At 45.2% G+C, this 26,410-nt stretch overlaps 1 protein-coding gene across 1 annotated transcript; it reads left to right on the top strand.

Annotated features, from left to right (window-relative positions):
- Nucleotides 1-1,080: 1,080 nt before the first annotated feature.
- LOC134408650 (C-signal-like) lies at nucleotides 1,081-25,833 on the top strand. The gene is made up of 6 exons (XM_063141009.1): nucleotides 1,081-1,233; nucleotides 3,580-3,631; nucleotides 5,186-5,373; nucleotides 7,350-7,508; nucleotides 23,100-23,204; nucleotides 25,639-25,833. Exons 1-6 carry the CDS (start codon nucleotides 1,081-1,083, stop codon nucleotides 25,750-25,752), a joined length of 771 nt encoding a protein of 256 aa, XP_062997079.1. The 3' UTR covers nucleotides 25,753-25,833.
- Nucleotides 25,834-26,410: the final 577 nt, after the last annotated feature.

The following is a 26,410-nucleotide window of genomic DNA, read 5'->3' as shown; positions in this document are numbered from 1 at the left end:
GGCTGCCAGTCCAGGTCCGGGCCCGATTCAAAGTGCTGGTATTGACATTTAAAGCCCTAAACGGTTTGGGGCCAGGTTATTTGAAGGAACGCCTCCTCACATATGTACCTACCCGGACCTTAAGATCATCTACAGGGGCCCTTCTCCGTGAGCCCCTGCTAAAGGAAGTGAGGCAGGTGGCTACTAGGAGGAGGGCTTTCTCCGCTGTGGCACCCCGGTTGTGGAACGAGCTCCCCAGAGAGGTCCGCCTGGCGCCTACACTGTACTGCTTTCATCGCCAGCTGAAGACCTTTTTATTCACTCAGTATTTTAACACTTAATTTTAACTTAAATGTAAATTTTACTGTTTTAACTCTGTATTTTAATCTTATATCAACTTTGCTGTGTGGTTTTATTCTGGTTGCGCTTTTTATATTGTATTTCATAATTGTGTTTTAACCTGTTGGGTGTTTTACTGTGGTTTTAATTTTTGTGAACCGCCCAGAGAGCTTCGGCTATTGGGCAGTATAAAAATGTAATAATAATAAAAAAAAAATGGGGTTTCAAGGTGCACACCTTCCTGATGTTGCAAGAACTCCGATTTGGGCTATTCCTAGGCCCACTTTTATGTCCATTAGTCCACAGCCACTGTGTTGGTCATTGATCAACTTCCAAAAAGGTGTGGAGGGTAAAGGGATGACTCAAATTACACACAGTAGCTTAATAAGCTATGCAGGGTAGCTTATTTGTCTGATAGTGTGGGGGTTAATAGTAGCTTATAGTGTGGGGGATAATAGTAGCTTATTAACCCATCATGGCTTAAAGTGACATCCGACTGCTGCCATTCTCTCTACTCACTCTGCCAACTCTATCAAGCTTTCATTTCTGCAGCTTCCCTCCTGCCCCTTCTTTCTTTTTCAACTGGTGCCAAGACTTGGTTAAAAAGCAAAGGAAGCTACATAATTTACTTGGTAATACACCTTATCTGAATATCAAATTGCGGGAAGTGCCATTAGGAGGCTGCACCTCTACGTAACAGTGTCTAATCTAATTAGGAAACGCTCATTTAGAGTAACCTCCCAAGCAAGAAGGAGACAGAGAATGGCGAAAAGAGATTTCACTGTTGACAGCATCATGGTGACTGGATCCAGTTCGGGAATTGGTCTAGGTCTGGTGAAGCAGTTTCTGAAGCTGCCGACTCCACCCCAGTGGATCTTTGCTGCAGTCCATGACAGGGATGAAGAAAAGAACAGGGTGAGTATGTAGTATGAAAGAAATGCTCTGTTAGTCTGTTGCACTTGTAGATGATGCATCTCTGGCCTTAGCTAGACCTAAGGATTATCCCAGGCAAATGGAGGGGTCGTCCCTACCTGCTCCCGGGATCCCCTGTGCTGTGTGTCATTTGGATGCACAGGGATGATCCCGGGATATAGGCTTGGTCTAGCCATGGCCTCTGACAGAGCAGTTTCTTGTTGGGAAGGGAGGTAGTTGTTGATTTATCACGGTGGTGGCAGAAGGACTTACCCCAAGCTACTCCAGTTAAAAGGATCTTGGACAGAAGGATAGAAAGAGCCCCCAAACAGCTCAATGGGGATATTACGCTCAGGGTGTGTGGAATGCAGTGGGAGGGGACGGAATGGAGTGTTTTAGGAGAGGTCCTGGCTGGCTGCCTACCGGAACAGCCGCACTGTGGAAGCATCTGCTTGCATAGATGATTGCTTGCTTCTTGAGGGATCGAAATGAGAGAGAAATAAACAGATTAGGATTAACAAAACAGTATTGCACCTTAATAGAAAAATTGGGTTTATTATGTTTCAAATAGGACATTTCAAGATTCTGGATGTCCCTTTGGTGTTCATGGAGTTACATAGTTTCTATTTTATATGTTTTATATGTTATTTTATGTATTTGTGCATGCGTACACGTGTGTTAATTTTCTGTAAAAACAACAACATCTAAATAAAGAACAGGCAACCTTGCAGTGGTGCAAAACCTCATGGCCCCCGAGTCAAAACTGGCCTGTGTGGGAGTCCCCATCCAGGCCTCCTGCATTCCCCAAATGGCCTCACTCCTTTCCCCTGACAGCTGATCAGTTGGTGTTTTCCCAGCTTTCTCGTGGCAATTTTCCTCATTCTCCTAAGGCTTAATTACCGTCTGTAAGGACTGTAAGTTAAAATAGGCTGCAAATTTGGTATTTTGGCCTTGTCCCCCTCTGCTTATAGCTTTGCCCTGTTTTGCCTTCAGCTCTGCCCACAGCGCTCAAATGTGCCCCCTGAGAGTGTCTCAGAAATTGAGTTCAGCCCTCACATTGAAAGAGGTTCTGCAGTACTTAATATGAGTATTAAGTCCAGCTTAATAATAGTCCAGCTAGTGGTCTGTTCATAGTAGGGAAACTGTCCCGAGTACCCTAGCTTCTGTTTCCTCTACACTGTACCCTTGGTGAGCCTAAAACACGGCGAGAGTATCAAGGCTTATGCTGTGTCCTCTAGAGCAAATGGACCAACACAGCTATAAACCCCTTGTGGTTGGCTGCAAAAAGGCCGGTTCTAATGGGGAGCTCAGCTGTGTGACCGAAGAAGGTCATGCAACAGCAGGGCATAGCACAGCCGTAGGGAAGATGGAGAGCTTTCAGACTCCTTATCCACGTCCCCTTGAACAAAGCTTTGTGTTCATCTCTGATGTTGCACTCACTCCGTTGATCGTGTAGCAGAGGGAGTTCTTCCAGCTGAGGGACTCTAGCTACCACTGCCAAGGCCACAGGTGGAGGGGGGCTTTCCCTGAGAGTAGGGGGGCTATCCTTTCTTCCTCACCCCCCTGGTCAAGCAGCAAAGCCCATCCACCTTCCAAGCAAGGACTCATCAGGCAAATCATCAGGTAGGAAAATTCCGACAGACTCACTGGGACCCGGAATTGGATAGGTCTTATCACTGGCTGGTGGCCCACTGAGGATGGAGGCAGAAAAGCAGTTGCCGTGCATGGCACACGTGCAGAGTGCAAAAGTTCTTGGGGAGATCTCCTTATGGGCAGCACTGCTCCCACACACCAAAGGTAAAACCACTTCTGACTGCGAGTGCTCTGCTCTAGCAAAATTCCCAGTGTAGGTCCACGTTGCTCACTCACCCACGTAGTCCATGTTCCCTCCAGCGCTTCTGCAGTGAACTGCTGCAGCTAGCCAATTGCATTGCTCTTTGCATCTTGGGCTTCTTTCCCACCATTGCTAATTGGCTGACTGCTTTCCCAACCCCGACCCCCACCCTGCACCTTACAGCTGATGAGGTCTCCTAGCGCCCCAGCCCCGAAACCTTGTCCAATAGCCCAGATCTCAACAGACAGCACACTGCTAAAGCAAACAACAAGGCAAAGGGAGAGAGAGAGCCCCTTGCTACGAGGGAGCAGCTGCAAAACATGGGAGACAGAGGTGATAGCAGCAACGGGGAAAGCGAGAGGCTCAGACCCACACTTGAAGTGATTCACAGTGGCCAAGCCTTGCAGAGAAGAACACTGTTCTACCTGGAGGCTGCACCTTGTGAGCATGTATAACACACCACTGCTGCCTAATTTCAACTGGATGAATGAAAAAAATACGTTTCTCTTTTACAGGAAATAAATAACTTGGTATCCCAAAACTCAAATCTGGTGTTGCTGTACTTAGGTAGGTATCAAGCTCTGTGCGTTCTCAGCTTTCTTCCTATGATTGTCAGCAGTTCTTGTGACTCGTGCAGAAATGCACCCAAGTGTGGAGCCGTAGCCAGAACCAGTGCAACGTCTTGATTTAGAAAGGCTGCAGAAGAACCAAGCAAATAAAGATCCATTAACACAGAGATGGATTTAGCAAAACCACAAACACATCACTGGAAATGTTAGAAACATCTTAATGTTCAATATATCTATCTATCACTAGGCAATGATATTTTTCATCAGGAGAAAGGGCAGGGGAATCGTTTGGCTATAAATTAGAACAACGAGATGAGTGTCAAATTGTTTTTCCAAAGCAATTGGATGGTTATCTGAATAGTGGCGCCAGTCAAATAAACAATAAAAGTGTTCATTATTATGAAGTCCTATGTTTCACAATATCCCTGTGCAAAGGAACTTTATGGAACGGCCTTCAAAAGTCTTGGGCTGCTGTGGTGTCTTGTCACGGAAGCCTTGCCTTTGTGTTGTCTTAGACTGCATAAAGGACAAAGCACTTTGAATTTCAAACGGCTTCTTTTTGGGCCCAGTGATTGTGCCATGTTTTTAATTTCAAACTAGAACGAGGCAATGGTTGAATAATTGACAAAATAAACGAGGGTATCCACCCTCCAAGCACAATAAAAATTCCAAATACACTACTCTTATGATACTAAGCGTATATTCATATAGCAAAACAACAAACACATCCCTAGAAATGTTGGAAACATCTTAACGTTCACAATAATATATATCTCAGTAGACAAAGATATTTTGCATCAGGAGAAAAGGCAGGGGAATCGTTAGCCTATAAATTAGAACAATGAGAATATGTTCATTATTGTGAAGTCCTATTTTTCGCAAAATCCCTGTGCAAAGGAACTTTATGGGAAGGCCTTCATAGGCCTTCGGCTGCTGTGGTGTCTTGTCATGGAAGCCCTGCCTTTGCGTAGTCTTAGATTGCCTAAAGAACAAAGCACTTTAAATTTCAAAGGGCTTCCTTTTGATCCCAGTGATTGTGCCATGTTTTTAATTTCAACAGCCTTGTTTATGGGCAGCTCCTCCTCTGCGTTCCCTGCTGACACTCAAAGGCTCAGTGGACACCTTGCTTCCGGGAAGCATTTATTTCTTCTGGCGCAGTAGTTGCCACATTGTCTAATAGAACTCATGACTGAAGGTGTCAAGCAGGTTCACCCACAAGAACTCTCTTGTCTTGCCAGCCTTCCGAGGTTTCAGAAACCAGAGCCTGCCCAGTTTCAAATGGAGAAACGTGGTCTCTGCACTTACTTTTTTGTAATGCATTAATTATCCGGGACATTGCATATTGAATTTTGATAGCTTTTGATAGCTTTTTTATCTTGCATTGTTCTGTTGGGTCACTTGTTGTTTTTTGGCTATAACTGGCATTTGGTTGCCTAGTAAATTGAGCATGGAATTTAAAAAGGGCCTTTAAAACAAACAACAGGCCACCCTGCCTTCCCCACTCCAACCCCAAGATCTAAAGTGTATTGGAAATGATGCTCTCCTTCTACAGATGTCACTGATCGCAAGAGCATCGTGGCAGCTGCGGAGGAAGTCCAAAAGTATGTTGGTGGAAGTGGGCTGACCCTCCTGATGAACAATGCTGGCCTTATGTTTAACACCACCCTGCAGGATGAAACTGCAAAGGAGATGGCGGCTGAATACGCCGTCAATACTATTGGGCCGCTACAAGTGAGCCAGGTAAGCTCTTCCTTCTCATGTGGCTGGAGAGCCCCTTTGAAAACCCTGCAATTTCTCTGGTAGGAGTTATGACAGCCTGGCATTTCAATGGAAGAAGCATCAAGGGTACATCCAGCAAACTTCTCATGGTGGGGCTGTATTGTGCTGGGCCCACGCTGCTGTGGGACAACATGTTCACGTGTCCACAGGCACTCCGGGATGCCTAATGTACACAAACACAGGGCAGCAGTCCCTCAGAAGAATGTTGCACTGGATATTTTCTAGCCTCCCTGATCATATTTCAATATCCATGTTGGGTGGGGCAGCCTTAGGTGGTCCTGAATGGGACTTCAAGGTTGCCATGACAGCCATTGGGATGTTGTTGAGCCAACACGCATTGCAAGACACCCTCTTGACCTGGTGTTTTCAACTGAGCAGAAGGCTGGTGCTCTGGAATGGGAGTGGAGGGGCATCTTTAAACCTGTTGTCATGGACAGCCCACTTCCTGGGTTAGAGTAATGGTGGCTTTCCCCTTATGCAGGAGTGGTGGACCTATTATGTTGGTCCATGTCCAGAGACTTTCGGAATCCGATGAATGCCTGAATGCTCCAAGGGATTTTTCAGACTGATATGGTTGGCACTCACTATGGTCTCACTATGAAATGGTGAGATCTGCTAGGGCTGTTTACATAATGTCTCACTCCCAGTGTCCTCTCTGGGCTGGTAAAGCCCAGCTGGCTCCCTGTTTTACTAATGAGCTGGAGCGATGCAACGAGCAGGGTTATGATTAGCATGAAAATGGCAATAGTGAATATGACTAGACACATTATCATGCCTACTTTGTAGTGGTGAGGGCAGCATAACAATTTTCTCCACTTCCATTGCATCCTTGGATAGAAGAGCTTTTTCAAGTGGTAATGTGGTTATTACATCTGAACCCTGGGATGGTTATGTCGGAACCTCCAAAGGCCTGCCGTGACACGTTAGCTAGGCACTTCAAGGAAAACGTTGCTTGCATTTGCTCTGACTTTAATGCCATTATTGATACAGTTCCTGTGCAGGTGTCTTGGGCACAGACTTTCATGGTGGACCTCCATGGTGGATGACCTCTGTAGGGAGAGAGACAGGCAGAATGTAACTCAGTTGATTCTCCTTAATTTCTCAGTGGCTTTTGAGACTGTCAATCATACTTTCTTATTAGACCGATTGTATTACAGTGGTTTCATTCATACGGCAGGGTCAGTTTCAGGAGGCAGCATTTGGGGGATTGTAGCTCAACTCCATGACATTTGGGACATGGAGTCCCACAAGGTTCCATCTTATCTCTTGTGGTCTTTAACATCTATATGAAGCCAGTGGATGAGTTCATCCAGGGATTTGGGGAGATGTGTCTTTAGTATGCGGAGGTTAGCCAACTCTGACTGTCATTGGAATGCAACTCATTTGCTTCCCCTTATTTTCTCATCAGCTTTTGATATTATCGAACATACTATCTTAGTAGACCGACAGTATTACAGTGGTTCCATTCATATGACAAGTTTAGTTTTGGAAAATAGCAGTTGTGGAGGTGCAGAACTGTTGTCTGGACTCAGTAATGAGATAGATGAGGGCTAATAAATTGTAGCTGGATCCTGACAAGATTGAGGCACTGTCAGGAGAGAGACAGGGGGAATGCAACTTCTTTTTGTTTGTACCCACCAAAGAAGGGTACCAAAGAAGCTCACAGAAAGTCCTCTGTGGAAGGAGAAAACCCACAATTCTGCTCTCAAAAGTGCTGAAACCACAAGCCACGCTATTTTTTTCTGCCTTGATGCAGCCAGTCCTGACGCTTTCTACTTTGACATTATTGGCATTACAAAGACGCATTCCATGGACACATTCCACTGTCTATCAGTTTTATGTATTTTATATTTACTGTTGTTACCCGCCTTGATCAAAATGGAGAGGTGTGTAAGAAATAAATTTATCATCATAATCATCGTCATCATCTCCCCAAGGTGTTTCTGCCCCTGCTGAAGATGGCAGCGGAGAGAAGTCCCCAGGAAGGCCTGAGCTGCAGCAAGGCAGCCATTATCAATACATCCAGCAGTGGAGGCTCCTTCGAACTCATGGGACAATTTAACAGGCTTCAGAATATTGGCTACCGCTGCAGTAAGGTATGTCATGTGAAATCCACAGGAATCTCTCTAAAACAAGAGGAGCCTGAGGGTTTCTATGATAATCTTTCCACATAATTGTCTGCACATGCATGCGGATTGTGCAATAAGGATCCATGCATGGGTCATTTGTGGGTCATAAATGTCCCTCTCCCCATATAGATGCACCTTCTATTGCAGGGACGTCACCTTTTCTTAAACAATGCACAGCAGCAAGTGGGAAGGCTTGTTTTGCTATGCTTTGTTTTCCATAACAATGGGTCCATGCAGGAGTTGCTAATTACTGTTGATGTTTGGCATGAATATGGTCTGAGAGCAGGGGAGGCTGATGGCTCCAATGTTAGCCGAGGCGGTGAATCCGCTCCAGATTTCAATCAGTGCAAAACTGGTTCATCACCTTGGATAGTTCCTTTAGAGTTCTGACTGAAACCTGGATCGGATTCACAGCCGCACTGGCATCAGAACCACCAGCCTCCACTCTCAAGGGTATTTCTAATTTTTCTACTTTTTTCTTTCTTCTTCTTCTTCTTGCTCTAACCTATCAGGAATCTAGAAGCAGCTGTAAACCATGGAATGGCAGGATGGGGGAAGAGAAAAGAAATGTCAGTGGTGTGCTTCCTAACTGAAGTAATGCACACGGCTGTCTAAAATGGGGCCTGTAAGGTCATTAAATCCAGGATCTAAAATTACCTAGCTGCACCACTGGATAGCAGGGACACGTTCATCTCTCTTCCCTCACCCCACCCCCCTCAGTGCTCCCCAGTTTCTTTACTAGCCAGACAGCTGGGCACTTTCATGACCTTACACACACACACACACCAAGAAGATCACAAGGTTTGATGGTGATAATATAGATCCAGTACCCCTCACATTTACTGTATTTCTTTGATTCTAAGACGCCATCGATTGTAAGACGCACACTAATTTCAGTGCCACCAACAGAAAAAAAGCTTTGATTCTAAGAAATAATAAACGCACCCACGATTCTAAGATGCACCCCATTTTAAGAGATGTTTATATGGGGAAAAAGTGTTTTTTAGAATCGAAGAAATGTGGTAATTCCAGGTTCTTGCATTTCCCTTCTTCCTTCCAGGCTATTAGATCTTGTGTCAGGAACTCTGTAGTGATGTTTCCTGCTCCTTACAGACCTCCGTGCCTCCCTTTCTTTTCTTAGCCCAGTCATACAACGGAATCCAGTGTCCTTTCCTTTGCTGATTTATCTGAGGCCCCAAATGTTCTCTCCCTATAGGCTGCTTTAAACATGCTGACCAGGTGTCAGTCACTGGAATACCCAGACTACGGGATTCTGTGTGTTTGCATCCATCCTGGCTCTGTGAAGACTAAACTAACAAAGGTAACTGCTTTAACTAGGGCAGTGCTCTGCTCCATTTCGGATCATAGAAGCGGGAGCGGAGCGGCCCGATTCGCTTCCGCCAAAGGCGGATCCAAATCGGGTCAGGGCAGCTGCGGATCGAGGTGAACGCAGGTAAGTGGGGGGGAGGGGGGCTCACCTGGCACTGCCACCGCTGCCACAGTCCATGCGGCAGTGCCAGGAAAAGGGGCAGGGGGGAGGGGAGCTTACCTGTGTCTGTCGCGGTCTGTCGCAGGCTTCAACTGAGGCCCAGGCCTCAGTTGAAGCCGGCACCGGACCACGACGGAAGCAGGTAAGTGGGGGGGAGGGGGCTTACCTGGCTCCGCTGCCACCTCAGTCCGTGCGTCGGCATCGGAAGAGCCAGGTAAGGGGGCAGGGGAGATTATTCAGCCCCCGCCGAGGCAAGTAAGTAGGGAAGGGGGGCAAAATCTCGATCCGCCCCTCCGGATCTCAGGGAGGGTCGGATTGACCTGAAGCTGTTTGGGCTCGATCAGGAAGTTCTGGATTGGGACACGAAGTGGTTTGGGGGGTCCGTGCACAGCCCTAGCTTTAACTTGTAAGTGAACAGTGTCATTTATTTACAATATTAGCATAGTGCTTCACATCCAAAAGATCCTGCAGTGGTGGACGGGAGACAGGGCTTCTGGGCTTCCCCCTCAAATCTCGGCAGGGAAGCTGGTGGGGGTGGGGGTGGGGGGCGGTGGGGAGAGGGAGCGGGGCCTGCAAACAAAGCAGGGGGTGGTGCATGCAGTCCATAGGCCTGGCGTGGTCCAACACTGCTTAAGCAATCAGGGTGTGAGGGGAAAGCCCAGGGGAACTAACAGTAATACACCTTCCGACAATTTGTAAATATGGGGATGGAGGAATGGTGATCTCGAAGAAGGAAGTTGAATGTGTGCAATCCAAACCTAAATCTCCATGCCTGCACTGAAGGGAACAACTGCAGTGCAGTTCATTTTTGTGAACCGCCCAGAGAGCTTCGGCTATTGTGCGGTATAAAAATGTAATAAATAAATAAATAAATGTGATACACTGAGAAATTGAACTGCAGAAACATAGCATAAACACAGGGTTGGTTTGGGATTAAGGCTCCCAGAGTGGTGCTTTGGATGTATTAGACACACGAAGGAGCAAAAGTGCAAGGCAGGCAGGCGTCTGCTTGCTGGCGTTGTGAATAAGCTTGATGAACTGGGATAGGCCTCAGGCCAGGGCCAGCCCTAGATTTTTTGCTTCCTGGAGAAAAGAACAAGATGGTGCCCCCCTCGCCATTCCATATACAGGAGCTGACCGGATTGGTGCTTGATGCAATGGCATTCTTCAATACACCTGAGGCAGCAGGCTAGTTAGGGGGCTTCCGAACAGGCCATGTGGCATAGTCTGCTCTGCCTTTCAACACAGGGAAATGCCTGGGGGCCTGCCCTCCCCCAGCATCTTCTGAGGCGGTTGCCTCACGCTGCCTCATGATTAGGCCCTTCTCTAATTGTGATGCACAATTAGATATTGTGCATTTTATATTGCACAATATAAATTTTATATTGAGCTTTTATATTGTATTTTATATTATGGTTTTATACTGTTGTTTTATACTTTGAATGGTTTTAACTTTTGTGAACCGCCCAGAGAACTCCGGCTATTGGGCGGTATAGAAATGTAATAAATAAATAAATAAATAAATAAATGCTTCCTGAGGGGAAGGGGACTTCCTTCCAAATGGACCAGGACCAAAGCTAGACTCTGAACAAGGCTTCCTTCACCATTATGGTCAGGAAAGGCAGACTGAGGCTGTGTTCAAACAACATGATAGTCAACAGTGGGGTAATAATCAACTTGAGAGTTTATCTAGGGTTACTCCCCAAATAACATGATCATAATCAACTGTGATGTGGATTAGGATCAGTGTTCAGTTGACTATTAGTTCAAGATGAGTTGACTCTCTCATCCCCCGCCCAGGGCCGGTGCCAGACTATTTTGCGCCCTAGGCAGGTGAGTGGCTTCCAGCTGGGCACGCCATTCCGAAGCCGCCCCCCGCCCCAGCGTCCTGGCTTCGAACAAGTAAAGGACTGTGGAATTCTCTCATCTCATATGGTAACAGGAGTTGTAACCTAAGAGGAAGGATGGTTTTGTAGAGGGACACTCCCAATGCCATAGATCTTGATTGGGAATATGATTTAACTGAGGCTTTCCAAAGCGCTTCTGTGGTCTTGGTTTTAGATTAGCATCTCATATTCATCCAGCCTACCTGTCATGCAGAAGGAGACCTACCATTTGGCGGCCTAGAGTGCCAAAGTAAGAGGGGCACCGAATGGCGCACCTGGAAGTCGCTCTCTCACAGCGGCTCTGAATGTAAGCCTATGTGGCAGGGTCTTGCTATTTACTGTTTTACTCTGTACAGCACCATGTACATTGATGGTGCTATATAAATAAATAAATAAATAAATAATAATAATAATAATGAGAGGGCAGCTTCCGGGCGTGCCGTTCCAAAGCCGCCCTCTGCCCCCCAACCCCAGCTTCCTGGCTTCGAAGCCAGGACACTGGGGTTGGGGGGCGGGGCGGCTTCAGAACAGCACGCCCGGAAGCCGCTCTCCCAGAGCAGCTTCTGAGCACGCCGTTCCGAAGCCGCTCCCCAACCCCAGCATCCTGGCTTCGAAGCCAGGACACTGGGATTAGGGGGCGGGTGGGTGGCTTTGGAACAGCGCGCCCGGAAGCTGCCCTCTCAGAGCCGCTGTGGGAGAGCGGCTTCCGGGTGTGCCGTTCGGTGCCCCTCTTACTTTGGTGCTCTAGGCCGCCACCTGAGCTGCCTCTATGGCGGCCCTGCCCCCGCCCTCTCTCCCCCCTCAGTCCTTCTGCTTGTATGACATCAGCCATTGCTTCCGAAAATCTGTCCTGGCGGCTAGACTAGAATGGCAGCCACTGCTTTGACCAGTCTTGGCTTGCAACTCTGTTGCTGATCAAATAACCAATGGTGGCTGAAGAAATAAACAACAGTGCATTCCACACAACACAACAACCTATGGTAGTTCAAATTGTCAACTCTGCACAGTGTTGGTTATTTACGTTGGTTATTTTGGCCAAATAACCAACCATTGGTTACAAAACTCCCTCCACGCAACACAATAAATCATGGTAGGTTAAATAACCAATCATCAACTATTTAAACCACCATTGGTTATTGTGTTGTCTGAACCCTCCCCCTCCAGTGTATTTTGCTTTTTTCTCTCTAAAAGCTGGTGAGTTGGTAAGGAAGGGGTTGAGTAATTGCCCCCCAGCATCTTCTAAGGCGGTTGCCTCACTCTGCCTCATTATTAGGCCCTACTGAGGCCTTGGAGGTAGCTATTCCTCTTCAGTATGTTATGGCCAGGGCATCCAACTGCACGTAGCCCTTGTTCTTCTACTTGTGAGTCTTTGACTTGTCAGCTGTGGTTCTTTCCTAAATTATGTGGCTCTTTTTCAGTGGCGGGGGTTGCTGAGTGTGGAACAAAGCACCCGAGGTGTCATGAAGACGCTCTCCGCACTTTCTGAAGAAGATAATGGTTCCTTTGTAGACTGGGCAGGACGCAGAGTTCCCTGGTGAAGAGTTTGCCTCCTGATGCCACGGGGCTTCTTTACACTGCCTACAGAGTCTTCAATAAACTAATAAACTACTCGAGTTAACAAAAAAAAAGTTCCTGCCTTTTCTTTTCTTTTCTTTTCTTTTCTTCACAAAGCGAGTACATCCAGATTAGAAGCTAAGCAGGCTGCCAGGGGAAGGAGCACCTCTCCTGCCCTTGCTAACCACAGCCATGCAGCAGGCTGCTGCAGGTGGGACAGAACTCTCCATCCCTACTCGCTCAACGCCCAGCAGGCTACGAAACTGTTTCTGCAGGCTAGTAACTATTGGTGGCTTTATGTAAAAAGCTGACTTAATACGTTCCCTAACGGCAGTGCACGTTTAGCTTATTACATTTTCATCCCTCCCTTTTCCCAATTAAGTCAGGGCAATATCCCCCACTCTTTGCTTCTTAAATTCTCTCAACAGCCTTGTAAAGTTGGTTAAGCTGAGACTGGCTCAGGGTCACCCTATAAGGATTTAAATTTGAAAATCTCCATTTGCTCTCTCCACTACACCACATTGTCCCCTCCAGGTTCCTTGTCTTCTCATTGGCTCTGAAAGTGGGTTAGAGCTTCATCCCACATACCTGCTTCCCTCGGATTATCCCTGTAGCACTAAGCTTTCATGGTGGTGGTGGTTTTTGCTACCGGGCGACAGCGATCCTTTGAATCATAGAATCATAGAATAGCAGAGTTGGAAGGGGCCTACAAGGCCATCGAGTCCAACCCCCTGCTCAATGCAGGAATCCATCCTAAAGCATCCCTGACAGATGGTTGTCCAGCTGCCTCTTGAATGCCTCTAGTGTGGGAGAGCCCACAACCTCCCTAGGTAGCTGATTCCACCGTCGCACTTTGCATACCAGGAAGTGAGTTTAAGGGGGGAAATGTAAAAAATCATGAAAAATGAACAGATGACCCAATTCAATTCAAATTTGGTAAGCTTAAAGCTCTCCCTAATATTTATTACTGTGCCAATTTTGGTGTCTTTATCTTTAAAGCTTACGCAGATGAAAGCATTTGTTTAAAATCCTGCTCCTGCGCCCCAGCAGCAACTTGGAAGATACGCTCAAAATGTAGGGGCTAAATACGGTGAATTTTTTGCTTTATTGCACAATTAAGGCAGGATGCATGGGAGTACTTCACAATTAAAGCAGATTATAAGGTGGAGAACGTCTGAGTCCTTTGCATGCAATTCGCAGTGATTGTACAGTATAACGCTGGTGTGATAAAGCACTTAGTTAAAACACACACACCAAGGAATGCCACCAAACAACTTGGCAATTTCTAATAGAGGCTTATCTGAAGATCTAGCGTCTGGTACTTAAATCTTATAATAGTGTCTCCTGTGATGAGGAGATGCTTTTTGAAGCAAACACCCAAGGAAGCAGGAGCCAGAAGCTGCAGCCCGGGCAGAATGGCTGCAACAGATTTAGTCGTTGAGACCGTTCTGGTGACTGGATCCAATACAGGAATTGGTCTAGGTATGGTGAAGCAGTTCCTGAACCTGCCAACTCCACCCCGATGGATCTTTGCTACAGTCCATGAGATGGATGAATCAGAAAACCAGGTGAGGACCAGTAATTTAGCATGAAGGAACTGCCACGTTAGCCCTGTTGTAACAGCAGCTTCTACACCTGCATCTCTGACAAAGCAGGTTCTTGGCTGGAGAGTTGCTGTAGCACAGTGTGTGGCGATCATGCAGTAATGGGATTTTAGGTCACTGGATTGGGAAAGACCTGAGTCCAAGGTTTTGCAGAGCCACTGCCGGTCAGATAGGAGATTGGGCGAGAGAGAGCAATGGTTTGAGCCAGTACTGGGTAGCTTCATAGGCCCCTTCAAAAATATATGCCAGGTATTAGCTTTAAGGTGTTACCAGCTTCTTCGTAATGTAATGTTTTGTTTTTTGTTTTTTTAAAAAAACAACCTACAGCTATCTGCGATTGGTTATTTTCTGGTTGGATGATGGAACAATCTCCCATTTCTAGTGCTCAAGATATTACAAATGAGACTGCAGGACCCTAGAAGACCTATTCTTCCATGTTCAAACTATTAATAAGACATATTCCTCAAAGGTTCAAGTTCTCCCCTAAAAAGAAACAAAGATGTCCTTTTGCGATATGAAACCATTTAAAATGTTAAGCTTAATCAAAGCTATTAGACTATTTGTTCTTAGCTTTTTGTCATTTTGCATTGGTAGTCATATTAGGTCCTCCACAATTGCACACATTTTTTTTGGCCAGCGGGCCTGTAGAGGAATCTACAGAGTACCACACCTGCTGGTTCCAGCTTTCTCGTATTCTTGGTGAGCATAAAACACAACAGAGATTGTGTGGGGTTATACTGTATCCTGGAGAGACATCATAGCTGTAAAACCCACCTGGTTGTTGCAGAGAAGGAGATTGTAGTGAGGAGTGAGTGCAGCACAAGACATACAGCTGCAAGGCTAGGGGGTGGCTAAATGGCACATCACAGCTGGGTGAAAACTCTGGAGGGCTTTCAGGCTGTTTACTACTATTGTAGAAGAGGGGGTTATCTTAGCATTACCGTCTGTGTGTGATTCCTGGTTGCATGTCCTTCTCTGAGCGTCTTAAGGTCCAGCTGGACTTTGTATCCTCTTCTGCCGCCTCATTTCTGTTTAATCCAAAGAGAAAACTATCCTTCTTCACAGGAGGTAATGGAGTTGGCATGCCAAAACCAGAATGTGGTGGTGCTTCAGTTGGGTATGTATTCAATTTCCCCGTTCTCCTGTCAGCTTTCCTCTACGACTGTTAAGTGAATTGGCTTGACTGTGTGTACTGCAGAAATTGCCCCATGTATCTGGATGGATGCCATTCACAGAACCGATGCAATGCTGCCTTTGAAGGGCCTGTGCAAAGGCACTTTATGGAAAGGGCTATAAAAGCCATGAGCTTCTAGGGATCTGTCATGGAAGCCTTCGCCTTGTGTGTAGTGTGGGGTTATCTCAGATTCCACAAAGATAGGGTGACTATATTTGGGAAACCAAAAAAGAGGACACCTAGTGAGTGTGTGGGAAAGCAGCTTTCTGAGTCCTGCAGAAAGTACGTTATTCCCCCGCCACCTTAAAGAACCCGATTGGAGTGGAGGAGGGGAAAGGATTTCATTCTGCACCACCACCATCCACTCCAATTGGGGCCTTTTCTATAAGGTCCACGAATGACCCACTTTCCCCTTTAAGACCTCAACTGGAGCTCGGGGTGGGGGAATGACGTGCCTCAAGAAAGCATGTCATTCCCTCCTGCCATGCTAATGGAAGCCTTAAAGGGAAAGGTGTGTCATTCCAGGACATTATTGAAAATTATAGAAAATCCCCCCTGACACCATGGAAAGAACAAAAACCAGGACAAATCCGGGGAAATCCTGACAGTTGGTCACCCTAACAAAGAACACATATTTTGGACTTCAAATGGCCTCCTGTATTTATTTGTGGTATTTATGTACTGCTGAGTATAGAAAATCTCTCTGCTCTCTCTCTCTCTCTCTCTCTCTCTCTCTCTCTCTCTCTCTCTCTCTCACACACACACACACACACACACACACACACACACACACACACACACAGAGAGAGAGAGAGAGCAGCAGCACTTGTTCTACTTCTCTCCTGGAATGTGGTAGCTGCCACACTGTCTAACAGATGTGGTGGTTGTGGTGACAAACGGGTACAGTGAGAAGAACTTGTCTTGCCTGGATAGACTTGCGTGCAAAAGCAGTTCTAGACTGGGGAAGTGGGTCAGTGACCTTCCACCTGTCCCCTCCCACCTACCAAGTGCCACGCAAGATCTTCTCCTGACCTCCTCTGGCAATCTCAACTGAATACCTCCCTTGTCCTCTATCTTACCAGCTCCAGTGGGCCCCTGTTGCAAATGTTTGCAGGTCTTCTGCAGTTTAAAATAGGCCTTTTTAAAATTAAACCTTTGGGAATTTTGATCCAAGTATTTGAAAATAATATCTTTCTACAGATGTCACTGATCTCGAGAGCATCAGGGCAGCTGCGGAGGAAGTGCAAAGGTATACTGGAAGATTTGGGCTGACCCTCCTCATGAACAATGCTGCCATTCGTTTTCCAAATGACCTGGCGACAGAAAATGCAAAGGACATGGCAGCTGTATATGCCACCAATACTATTGGGCCACAGCAGGTGACCCAGGTAAGCTTTTGCTTTACATAAAGAAGCTGTCTCTAATTCTGATGTTTCCTGAGTGGAAGGGAACTTCCTTCCAAATGGACCAGAACCGAAGCTAGACTCTGAACAAGGCTTCCTTCACCATTATGGTTAGGAAAGGCAGACTGAGGCTGTGTTCAGACAACATGATAGTCAACAGTGGGGTAATAATCAACTTGAGAGTTTATCTAGGGTTACTCCCCAAACAACATGATCATAATCAACTGTGATGTGGATTAGGATCAGTGTTCAGTTGACTATTAGTTCAAGATGAGTTGACTCTCTCATCCCCCGCCCAGGGCCGGTGCCAGACTATTTTGCGCCCTAGGCAGGTGAGCGGCTTCCAGCCGGGCGTGCCATTCCGAAGCCGCCCCCTGCCCCAGCGTCCTGGCTTCGAACAAGTAAAGGACTGTGGAATTCTCTCATCTCATATGGTAACAGGAGTTGTAACCTAAGAGGAAGGATGGTTTTGTAGAGGGACACTCCCAATCCCATAGATCTTGATTGAGAATATGATTTCACTGAGGCTTTCCAAAGCGCTTCTGTGGTCTTGGTTTTAGATTAGCATCTCATATTCATCCAGCCTACCTGTCATGCAGAAGGAGAGTTGACTCACTCATCCCTCTCCCTCTCTCCCCCTCAATCCTCCTGCTAGTATCCCATCAGCCATTTCTGCCAAAAATTTGTCCTGGCGGCTAGACTAGAATGGCAACCACCGCTTTGACCATTCTTGGCTTGCAACTCTGTTGCTGATGAAATAACCAATGGTGGCTGAAGAAATAACCAACAGTGCTTTCCACACAACACAATAACCAATGGTAGTTCAAATAGTCAACTCTGAACAGTGTTGATTATTTACGTTGGTTATTTTGGCCAAATAACCTGCCATTGGTTACAAAACTCACTCCATGCAACACAATAACCACCAAACTGTCGACTATTTAAACCACCATTGGTTATCGTGTTGTCTGAACCCAGTCTTTGTGTCTCCAAACCCTCCTCCTCCAGCGTATTTTGCTTTTTTCCCCTCTAAAAGCTGGTGAGTTGGTAAGGAAGGGGTTGAGTGTTTGACAGGTCCATATTCTAATCACAGTCACCTTTTTTCAGGGCCTCTCCAGTCATTGTGCTTTGTGGGAGGGCAAATATGGGACCCTGAAATGGCCATTCTTTCAATGCAACCAGGCTTCAGTATGAAAAAGGCCTTAAACAGATTTTCAAGCATTATACTTACCTAGACCTCATATCTATCTTTCTGACACTCCATAGGGTGTTGGCCTGGGGACACATAAAGATGTGATGTGTTCCATTTTCATAGAAATTGCCCCCCTAAAAAGAATGGGGGTAAGAGGAAGCAAATCACTCACTCCCCTACCCCGAAATTGTGAGGACTCCGCTTTCACATGAACCACTGCTCTGATCTTTCTGAAACTTTATAGTTTTCTTACTTAGGGCCAATTCTATGCTGCCTGTAAATTTCAGAAGAATGGTCTGCAAGGCACCTGCGAGGTGGGGGTGAGAAGCATGTTTTCCTGTGAATATCCTCAAAACATAAGAGCTGCTCTTGCATAAAAATTCCTGCACCTGTTCACCTGAAACCTGGCAGGCTCATTCCATAAAGGGTACAAATTTCATTCAATTCTTCCAAGAAATAAAAAAGTTCCCTTTACTAAAAGTAAAAATAAAAAATCAAAGTAATATGTACAATGTTTAAATCACTGCACATATTTTTCGGAACTTTGGCAGGCATAATCCCCTCCTAAAGGGTTATGCCTCCAAATTTCATCCACTCCTGAGAAACAGAACAGCGTGATATTCATTTGTTTATTCCAACCCAGCTTTGGATTTCTGAATTACAGCTCAGTTTCAGTACCCAAGTGGACGATCTCCGAATTAGTCTGAGCAGAATCAGGCCATTTTCTGAAACAACAAATCGGAGTCCAAGTTGAATATTGTGGGCAATGTACAACTGTACTATATTATTGTTTTATAATATTGTTTTTTATTGTAATGTTTCCAAGGCTGCTGAACATACAAGCCTTGCTTATATCCTCATCTTAAGCATCCAGTGCTGGCTCTTCCATTACCTTTCAAAGCAGTGTTTCATGGACCTAACAACAGCCACTGTCTATATCTTCCCAAGGCGTTTCTGCCCCTGCTGAAGATGGCAGCTTGCAGAAATCCCCAGAAAGGCCTGAGCTGCAGCAGGGCAGCTGTTATCAACATATCCAGTGCTGCTGGCTCCATCAATGTCATGCTCCTGTGGGATAGGACGAAGGTTATTGGGTATCGCTGCAGTAAGGTACCTAATGTGAAATCTATGTATGCGGGAATTGCCCCTGCACTGGGGAATCCCATGTATGGGGTTTCTTCTCCCCCCCCACCAGCAAATGTTTATATTTCAGGGCCTAAGGAACTCCCTGCTACTATAAACTCAGAGTCCCACACGCTGACCCTTTTCAGTCACAGTGTGTTATTTATATAGCATTTCTTCATCATCATCATCATTATTATTATTATTATTATTATTATTATTATTATTATTATTACATTTATTTACCGCCCCATAGCTGAAGCTCTCTGGGCAGTTTACAAAAGTTTAATTAATTAATTAATTAATTAATTTCATTTTTACACCGTCCAATAGCCGAAGCTCTCTGGGTGGTTCACAAAAATTAAAACCAGTGAACATTAAAAACAAATGTACAGAAATTTAAAACCATCAAAAGCATAAAAACAGCAATATCCATTTAAAACAACTATTCTGGGGTCATTTAAAAGAACTCAGCATATGTTGTATTATTTATTATATTATTTATTCATACCATGTGAAACGACCTGCAGCCTGAGCTTCTTTGATAGGCTGGAGTGCTGGGCTGAAGAACAGAATGAAATTTAATAGAGATAAATGCCAAGTTCTTCTTCGTGGTCTCTGTGCATCACACAACAGTTGGCTCTGTGCCTGCGCGGAGTCGCATTCAGAAAAAAGCTGAAGCTATAGAAAAGCTTCTATAGCTGAGGTGTTTTTAGGTGGGAACCCCTCCCCCACGCTGTATTGTGCATGCGCAAAAGGGTTCCCGCCTCATCTCTTCAGTTCTCTTTCGACCGCCGTTATGGTGACCTCGTCTGGGAAATTCTCTGTAGCTAAAAACAAACTGTTATTAGAGGCGTTTTTTCTTTTCTTGTTTTTATTTCTATCTTCTTGTCTTTCTATCTTTACTATTTTATTATCGTTTTGTTTTTCATTTCGTGATCTTCGATCGCCTGGAAGGGCGCATGGCCCTCAGAGTGCCTTTCAGGAAATGCGCAAAGTGCAGTAGTAAGCTCCCGCCTTCCAACGGGCATACGCTCTGCCTACTTTGTTTGGGAGAGGCCCATGTCGTTGACGCCTGCCACTTTTGTCAGGCTTTTTACAAACAGACGCGGCAGCATAGATCGGACAGGCTTAAAGCTCTCCTTTGGAGTAAAGCTTTACAAGCAGTCGATACACCTGCCGCACCAGGATCTCATCTTACTACGGAGACAATTCAGACGTCTCTGAAATCTCCATTACTGACTGAAATACAACAGCCTGATCTGCCTGCCACCCCTGGTAGGGATGTTACACTTTCAATTGCCAAAAAACTCACTAAGAAAGCTAAAAAGGCAAAGCATACTACAACAGGCTCAGAGGAGCAAAGGAAAAGGAAAAAGACAAAAATTCTTAAAAAGACTGTGCTGAACCCTACTCGGCCGTCTACTTCTCCTCCGACTAGATCGGTACCGACAAATGACCCCTTACCGCAAATGTTGATAACTGAACCTCAAATGTCGATAACCGAAGCCTTACCTTCGCTACCAAAGCAACTGCTACCACTGCTACCATCGCCACCGTTACTGCTATCCCCTATTCCGGCAGTACGTTCGGCCTCGGTACCAGACCAGAGGCAGATGTCAACATCGGAAAACCGGACCGATACCACCAAGACAGATCCAACCACAAGGCAGAGATTATAGACACGACTCCCCGGAATCAATGTTTTCTACTCATTCTGGGAGAGGCTATTATTATTATGATCGCTCAGTACAATCTAGAGACAGATCCTACTCTCCACGTGATATGGACAGGTACTCACTGTAAAGGAAGCACGCCCCAGCAAAGCTGGCTTTTCCACTGATTTTGCACAGATCCCAAGAACACACGCACACAGCTCCCAGTTTGGAGGGTTAAGCCCAAATTTATTCAGGATAAGGGTAGGAAATACAAGATTAGCATTCAACTGATAAAACATGCGGATACAATAAGAACCCAGTCTAAGCAAACCAAATAACTAAGTTGCAAACTATACTTCACCCAGCCATGTGGTCATCCAGCTCAGAACAAAAAACCCTTTTCAAAAGCATACTCTTTATAGATACTTTCCCCTGCTCCTTCCCCCTCCCTTGCGAAGATCTTTCACACCTTCCCTGAGATGTTAATTTTCGCTCAAGGCCGATCGGCCTTGCCCCGAGCGGTTCCAGGATGTGCCAGAACGCCCACATGCAGCTGGCGCTTATCTGTTCCGCTCCTAAAAATCATAACAATAAAACATTTTAACATTTTAAAACAGCCATTCTTTGTATGATTTAACCCCATCCTTACACTCACAATGGGAGTGAGGTCCCTACAGACCTCATTATTGGGAACATGATCCTTGTTATCAACGACCTTACGAAGGCCGTTGGGATGACTTTCCCCAGGACCGTTAAGGTCAAGACAGACGTTTTCGTGAACAACGGCCTGCGGAATTTATGTCTAGACCTTCGGCTACTATATCCAATCCACTTCAGCTTCACGACAATTCCTGTCAGAGGCAGCTGCCTGATACAGAACACGACTTGATACCAGTCCTACAAGATCGCCCCCAGCTATCGCAACTTGTACCGCCTGCAAGATCAGTAACTGAAGCTTTAGGATTATTACAATCCCAGACAATTCCATCCACACAAATACCAACTGCTCCATGTGATTCACCGTTATCAGGCCAGGATGAATACTGTTTTGATTCATCCTCCTCCTCCTCAGTACCTCTTTCAATAGCATCTCCCGATCCCGAGGTTGCTCCCCAAGGGGGTATCTCTCCATCAGAGGACCTCGGTCATTTTTCTGATCAAGTTGTCAGAATGGCACAAGCTTTGGGTCTACAGGTAGAGCAATCTACATTGACTGTACAAGACCCAGTGTTTGATTCTATTACTTCAGATACAATAAAACCAGTATCCATACCCATGTTACCTTTTCTACTTGAGACTATAAAACATTCTTGGAAATCACCTTCAACAATGCAACCAACTTCTAAGAGGTTGGAGGGTATGTATAAGATCCAGCAGTCCAGTGTCAAATTCCTGTTCCAACACCCTCCCCTGAATTCAGTAATTGTTGAGGCAGCACAGGGAAAGAGTAGACATCAACATTCCTCCCCTGTGGATAAAGTGGGTGAAGTACTCATTTAGAGCTTTTCTACCTGAAGCATTTGGGGCTGGAAGTCAAGATGCCTCAGCTGTGCGGGTCATTAAGAGCAGTCTTGCTCGGAACCTCAAGGAAACCTGCGTCCCCCTCTGCCAGTGCTGACCCCATCGGGGTCAGAGATTTCGTAGATCAGTACTACATCACTTTAAAGAAGGCAAATCCAGACTTTCCTATCCTGATCAGAGAGTAGTCAAGTGTGCAGCCCAAGCTCTGGGCTCGATATGCAAAGAGAAGAGCATGCAACTAAATAAACTAAACATGGACCAAGTAGCCAAAGCCCCGAGGAATGCTGTTAATAGCAAAGCATAAATATAATGAATGGCTCCTGTATTTGAGTCTAGATCGAGCTGCAAAGCACTTCTGTGTGTAAATTGCACATAAAGGAATGTGATCTGAGGCATTTATTGTGCGCTCATCATTCCTTACTCATGATCATTTACAGGTTCCTTAGACTTTGTTGTGACTCTCCAGTTTCACTTCTGTTTTTGAGAACATGTTCCCGAGATTTTTTTAGAGCAGGGAAAATGGGGTATTATTTCTGAGAGCGAAAGAAAATGTATTTTTCTACCTGTGTAATCGCATCATTCCACTATAGCACAGTACCACCTAGCGGAAAGGCTCTTTGTGTAGCGCTCGGATCTTTGATTGGAGATAATTATTGTCTGTCTGTAAGGGGACAGGGAGATATATGATATGGCATCATCCAAAGCTTATTTGGGTATAGAGGGGCATAGGCACTTTAGGTTCTTATTAAACATGTGATTGAGCTCTGTTTTAAACTTTCATGCAAATAAGGAACTGACGTAAGCAATTTCAGTATCATTTAGATGGTGATATCCTGTTTCTAGTCCAGGATTAGAATGGAATCTAATGTGTTGTCCCACAGTGCTTTATCCTAACCTATTTTAAGCCATTCCTTGTCTGATGCACTTTCTGCTCATAGTGTTTGTTTTTCCCCTGCAGACTGCGTTAAACATGCTCACCAGGTGCCAGTCACTCGTGTATAAAACGTTTGGGATTCTGTGTATTTCCATCCATCCTGGCTGGGTAAAAACTCGTGATCCAGAGGTAATTGCTTTAACTGTTTAACTATCACGGGGAGGGCACATATACACCCTTAAACCCTGGGCCATTTTAGTATTCTGGTGATTTGTAAAGACTAGGAGCTTCATCCCACGTACCTGCTTTCCTCGGATTATCCCCGTAGTGCTAAACTTTCGCTGTTGTTGTTGTTGTTTTTAATATCCCCCACTCTTTGCTTCTTAAATTCTCTCAACAGCCTTGTAAAGTTGGTTAAGCTGAGATTGGCTCAGGGTCACCCTATAAGGATTTAAATTTGAAAATCTCCATTTGCTCTCTCCACTACACCACACTGTCCCCTCCAGGTTCCTTGTCTTCTCATTGGCCCTGAAAGTGGGTTAGAGCTTCATCCCACATACCTGCTTCCCTCGGATTATCCCCGTAGCATTAAGCTTTCATGGTGGTGGTGGTTTTTGCTACCGGGCGACAGCGATCCTTTGCATACCAGGAAGTGAGTTTAAGGGGGGAAATGTAAAAAAATCATAAAAAATGAACAGATGACCCAATTCAATTCAAATTTGGTAAGCTTAAAGCTCTCCCTAATATCTATTACTGTGCCAATTTTGGTGTCTTTATCTTTAAACTTCCGCAGATGTAAACATTTGTTTAAAATCCTGCTCCTGAGCCCCAGGAGCAACTTGGAAGATACGCTCAAAAATGTAGGGGCTAAATACGGCGAATCTTTTTGCTTTTTTGCACAATTAAGGCAGGATGCATGGGAGTACTTCACAATCAAAGCAGATTATAAGGTGGAAAACGTCTGAGTCCTTTGCATGCAATTCGCAGTGATTGCACAGTATAACGCTGGTGTGATAAAGCTCTAGGAAGAGGAATGGAGATTGAGGAAGCAAGTTGTTCAATATAAAGCTTGTTTTCCATCCTCCCATTGAAGGAAACATGCAAAGGCTCTCTCCCCCTTGGATTTTTTTTTTTTTTTGCGATTTAATGATTTTTATTGTTTCAAACATCACAGACATACATACCACAAGATCATTACAAAAAGTACAAACAAAGTATACATAGAAATACAATAAAAATCTAAGGTTAAGTTGTACTTTTGGCTTTCTTCATATCAGAAATGCGAGCTATTTCTCTCGTTCTTTAATTACATTTAGCACAATAATCAAATTAATTTCTTTCTTCTGTCTTAACTATATCTCATACATTGAATCCACAGACAAATACATCATTCCTCTCTGTTTGTTGCAAAGATTCTAAAAATTACATTTAACACAATAATCAGATTCATTTCCCTCTTGGGATATCTGAATTGCAGACAGATTTTCCTGTTTGTAGGAGGCTTATTTCCCCAGGAAAGTACATGCTTGTATGTTAAATGGCCAGGGTTCAGTCCCTCTCTAGAAGCACCGAAAGGCAGAAGTGGAAGGCAAACAGACACACTGTTGTTAGTGTTTCTAAAAATATCCCAAATTGATTTTGGATAAAATGGGATAGATCTGTGCTTGAGGCATTGGAGAGAAGTGCTGATCATCACTACAATCATTCGGGTGACTTGGGGCAATCTACACTAGCATTTTATATTGGTAATGTAATTGTCTGACTCACCTGCATGGTGTATAGCATACTCCCCAAACAGTATGACCTACTGATTTTTCCTCCTACCATACTGAACTTTTTCTCTCCTAGACCACTTTTATGACATTTCTCCCCCAGTAACTGTAATTTCCATGCATTACTGAAGTATCTGGTTTCCAGTTTAGTGCTATAACTCTTACTCGTGGGAGTGGCTTCAATGCTGTAGGGTCTGTTTTGCAACATTTCCCCTCATCTTCTCTTTTTACCTCTTGTGGGGCAGGCGGTCAGATTTGCAGGCAGGGAATCTGTAAATTGTCCTCTATTTCCTCTCATTCTACACCCAGGCTATTTCGTTAACTTACAATTTTTTTGGTGGGGGGGAGACCTATTTACCTATCTGAAACAGCAGCATGACCTGCTTTCACCCACAATTCTATACTGGGGCTTGTGTCATGTGGTTGCACTACAAACACACAAAATCTTTCAAACTCCACCTGATTCTCCCACAATTACAGCAAAATATACATTGGTATGTGGAACCTGACTGCATTATAAATAGGGCTGTGCACCGCTTCGGATCTGAATCCTGAATCTGAAGCGAATCAGGGTGTTTCGAACCTCCCTAAAACAGATCTGAAGCGAATCGGGCTCAATTCGGAAGGTCTGAAACAGGATCCGAAGTGAATTGGTGGGTCTATGCACAGCCCTAATTATAAACACAGTGGATACTGCACTGTATTTATTAATGTGTGTCCATAGAATAGCAATTGTGTGTGGAGAAAAAATATCGGCACGTTTGTCTGCATACGCTCATTTAGTTACTTGAGGATCTTTGGCTTGGCAGGTTTGATTCCTTCTTAACTTACAAGTTTCTTCTTCATGGCAGGCGGACTTGACTGTGGAAGAGAGCACTCAAGGAATCATGAATGTGCTCTCCAGGCTTTCTGAAGAAGATAACGGTACCTTTGTAGACTGGGAAGGACGTAGAGTTCCCTGGTGAGGCGTTTGTCTCCCGACGTTATGGGGCTTCCTACACTGTCTACCGAGGCTCCAATAAACGAGTTGAGTTACAAGGAAAAAATGTTCTTGGCTTTTTTTAAAAAAATCTTTGGCACGTTCCAGAAAATCTGCCAAATATCCATATGGAGTAATGTGGTAGGACATAGAGACCCAATTAATACAAACTTGCCTTTAAGCTAGTAGCCAGGGGGTGCGCTTAAGTAATTGCATGCAAGGAAGCAAGCTAGCTCAGAAACCAAGCAGGCTCTCAGAGGAAGGAAGCATGGGCATCCACGCGAGGGGGTACAACTGCCCCCCCACACACACAACAGCAGGACCTGCTGTGTTGCACTTCCTCCGTCTATCTGTACTTTCAGTTTCCAGATGCACCAGCAAGGTTCAGGCCCTGACAGAAGGTCAGTAACTTAAGCAGGGGATAGGGAGATACGCTTGATTTTAACCAGCACCATGGGAGTGCCTCCTAGCAAGGCAAAGAGGTCGTAGAAGGCAACAGTCCAACCAGGCTCCTCCATGCCCAAGTAGCTTTATTCTGAGAGCGGGAAGAGCATCTTGCGCTGCGCATGCCTGTCCCATATATCTCTACTCGCCAGTTCCCCAGGTGAGGCCCAGCCAGGGGAGGTCAATAAATTAAGCTGGCA

The sequence above is a fragment of the Elgaria multicarinata genome, chromosome 14 (genome assembly GCF_023053635.1).
Source record: "Elgaria multicarinata webbii isolate HBS135686 ecotype San Diego chromosome 14, rElgMul1.1.pri, whole genome shotgun sequence".
NCBI lineage: Eukaryota > Metazoa > Chordata > Lepidosauria > Squamata > Anguidae > Elgaria > Elgaria multicarinata.
The sequence above is the reverse complement of the archived record's forward strand: the minus strand, read 5'-3'. Positions and strand labels throughout refer to the sequence as shown.

Coding starts and splice junctions, on each gene's coding strand:
- LOC134408650 (XM_063141009.1), top strand. CDS start 1,081: ATGGCGAAAAGAGATTTCACTGTTGACAGCATCATGGTGACTGGATCC. Junction 3,632..5,185: donor TCTGGTGTTGCTGTACTTAG/GTAGGTATCAAG, acceptor CTCCTTCTACAG/ATGTCACTGATCGCAAGAGC. Junction 5,374..7,349: donor GGCCGCTACAAGTGAGCCAG/GTAAGCTCTTCC, acceptor CATCTCCCCAAG/GTGTTTCTGCCCCTGCTGAA.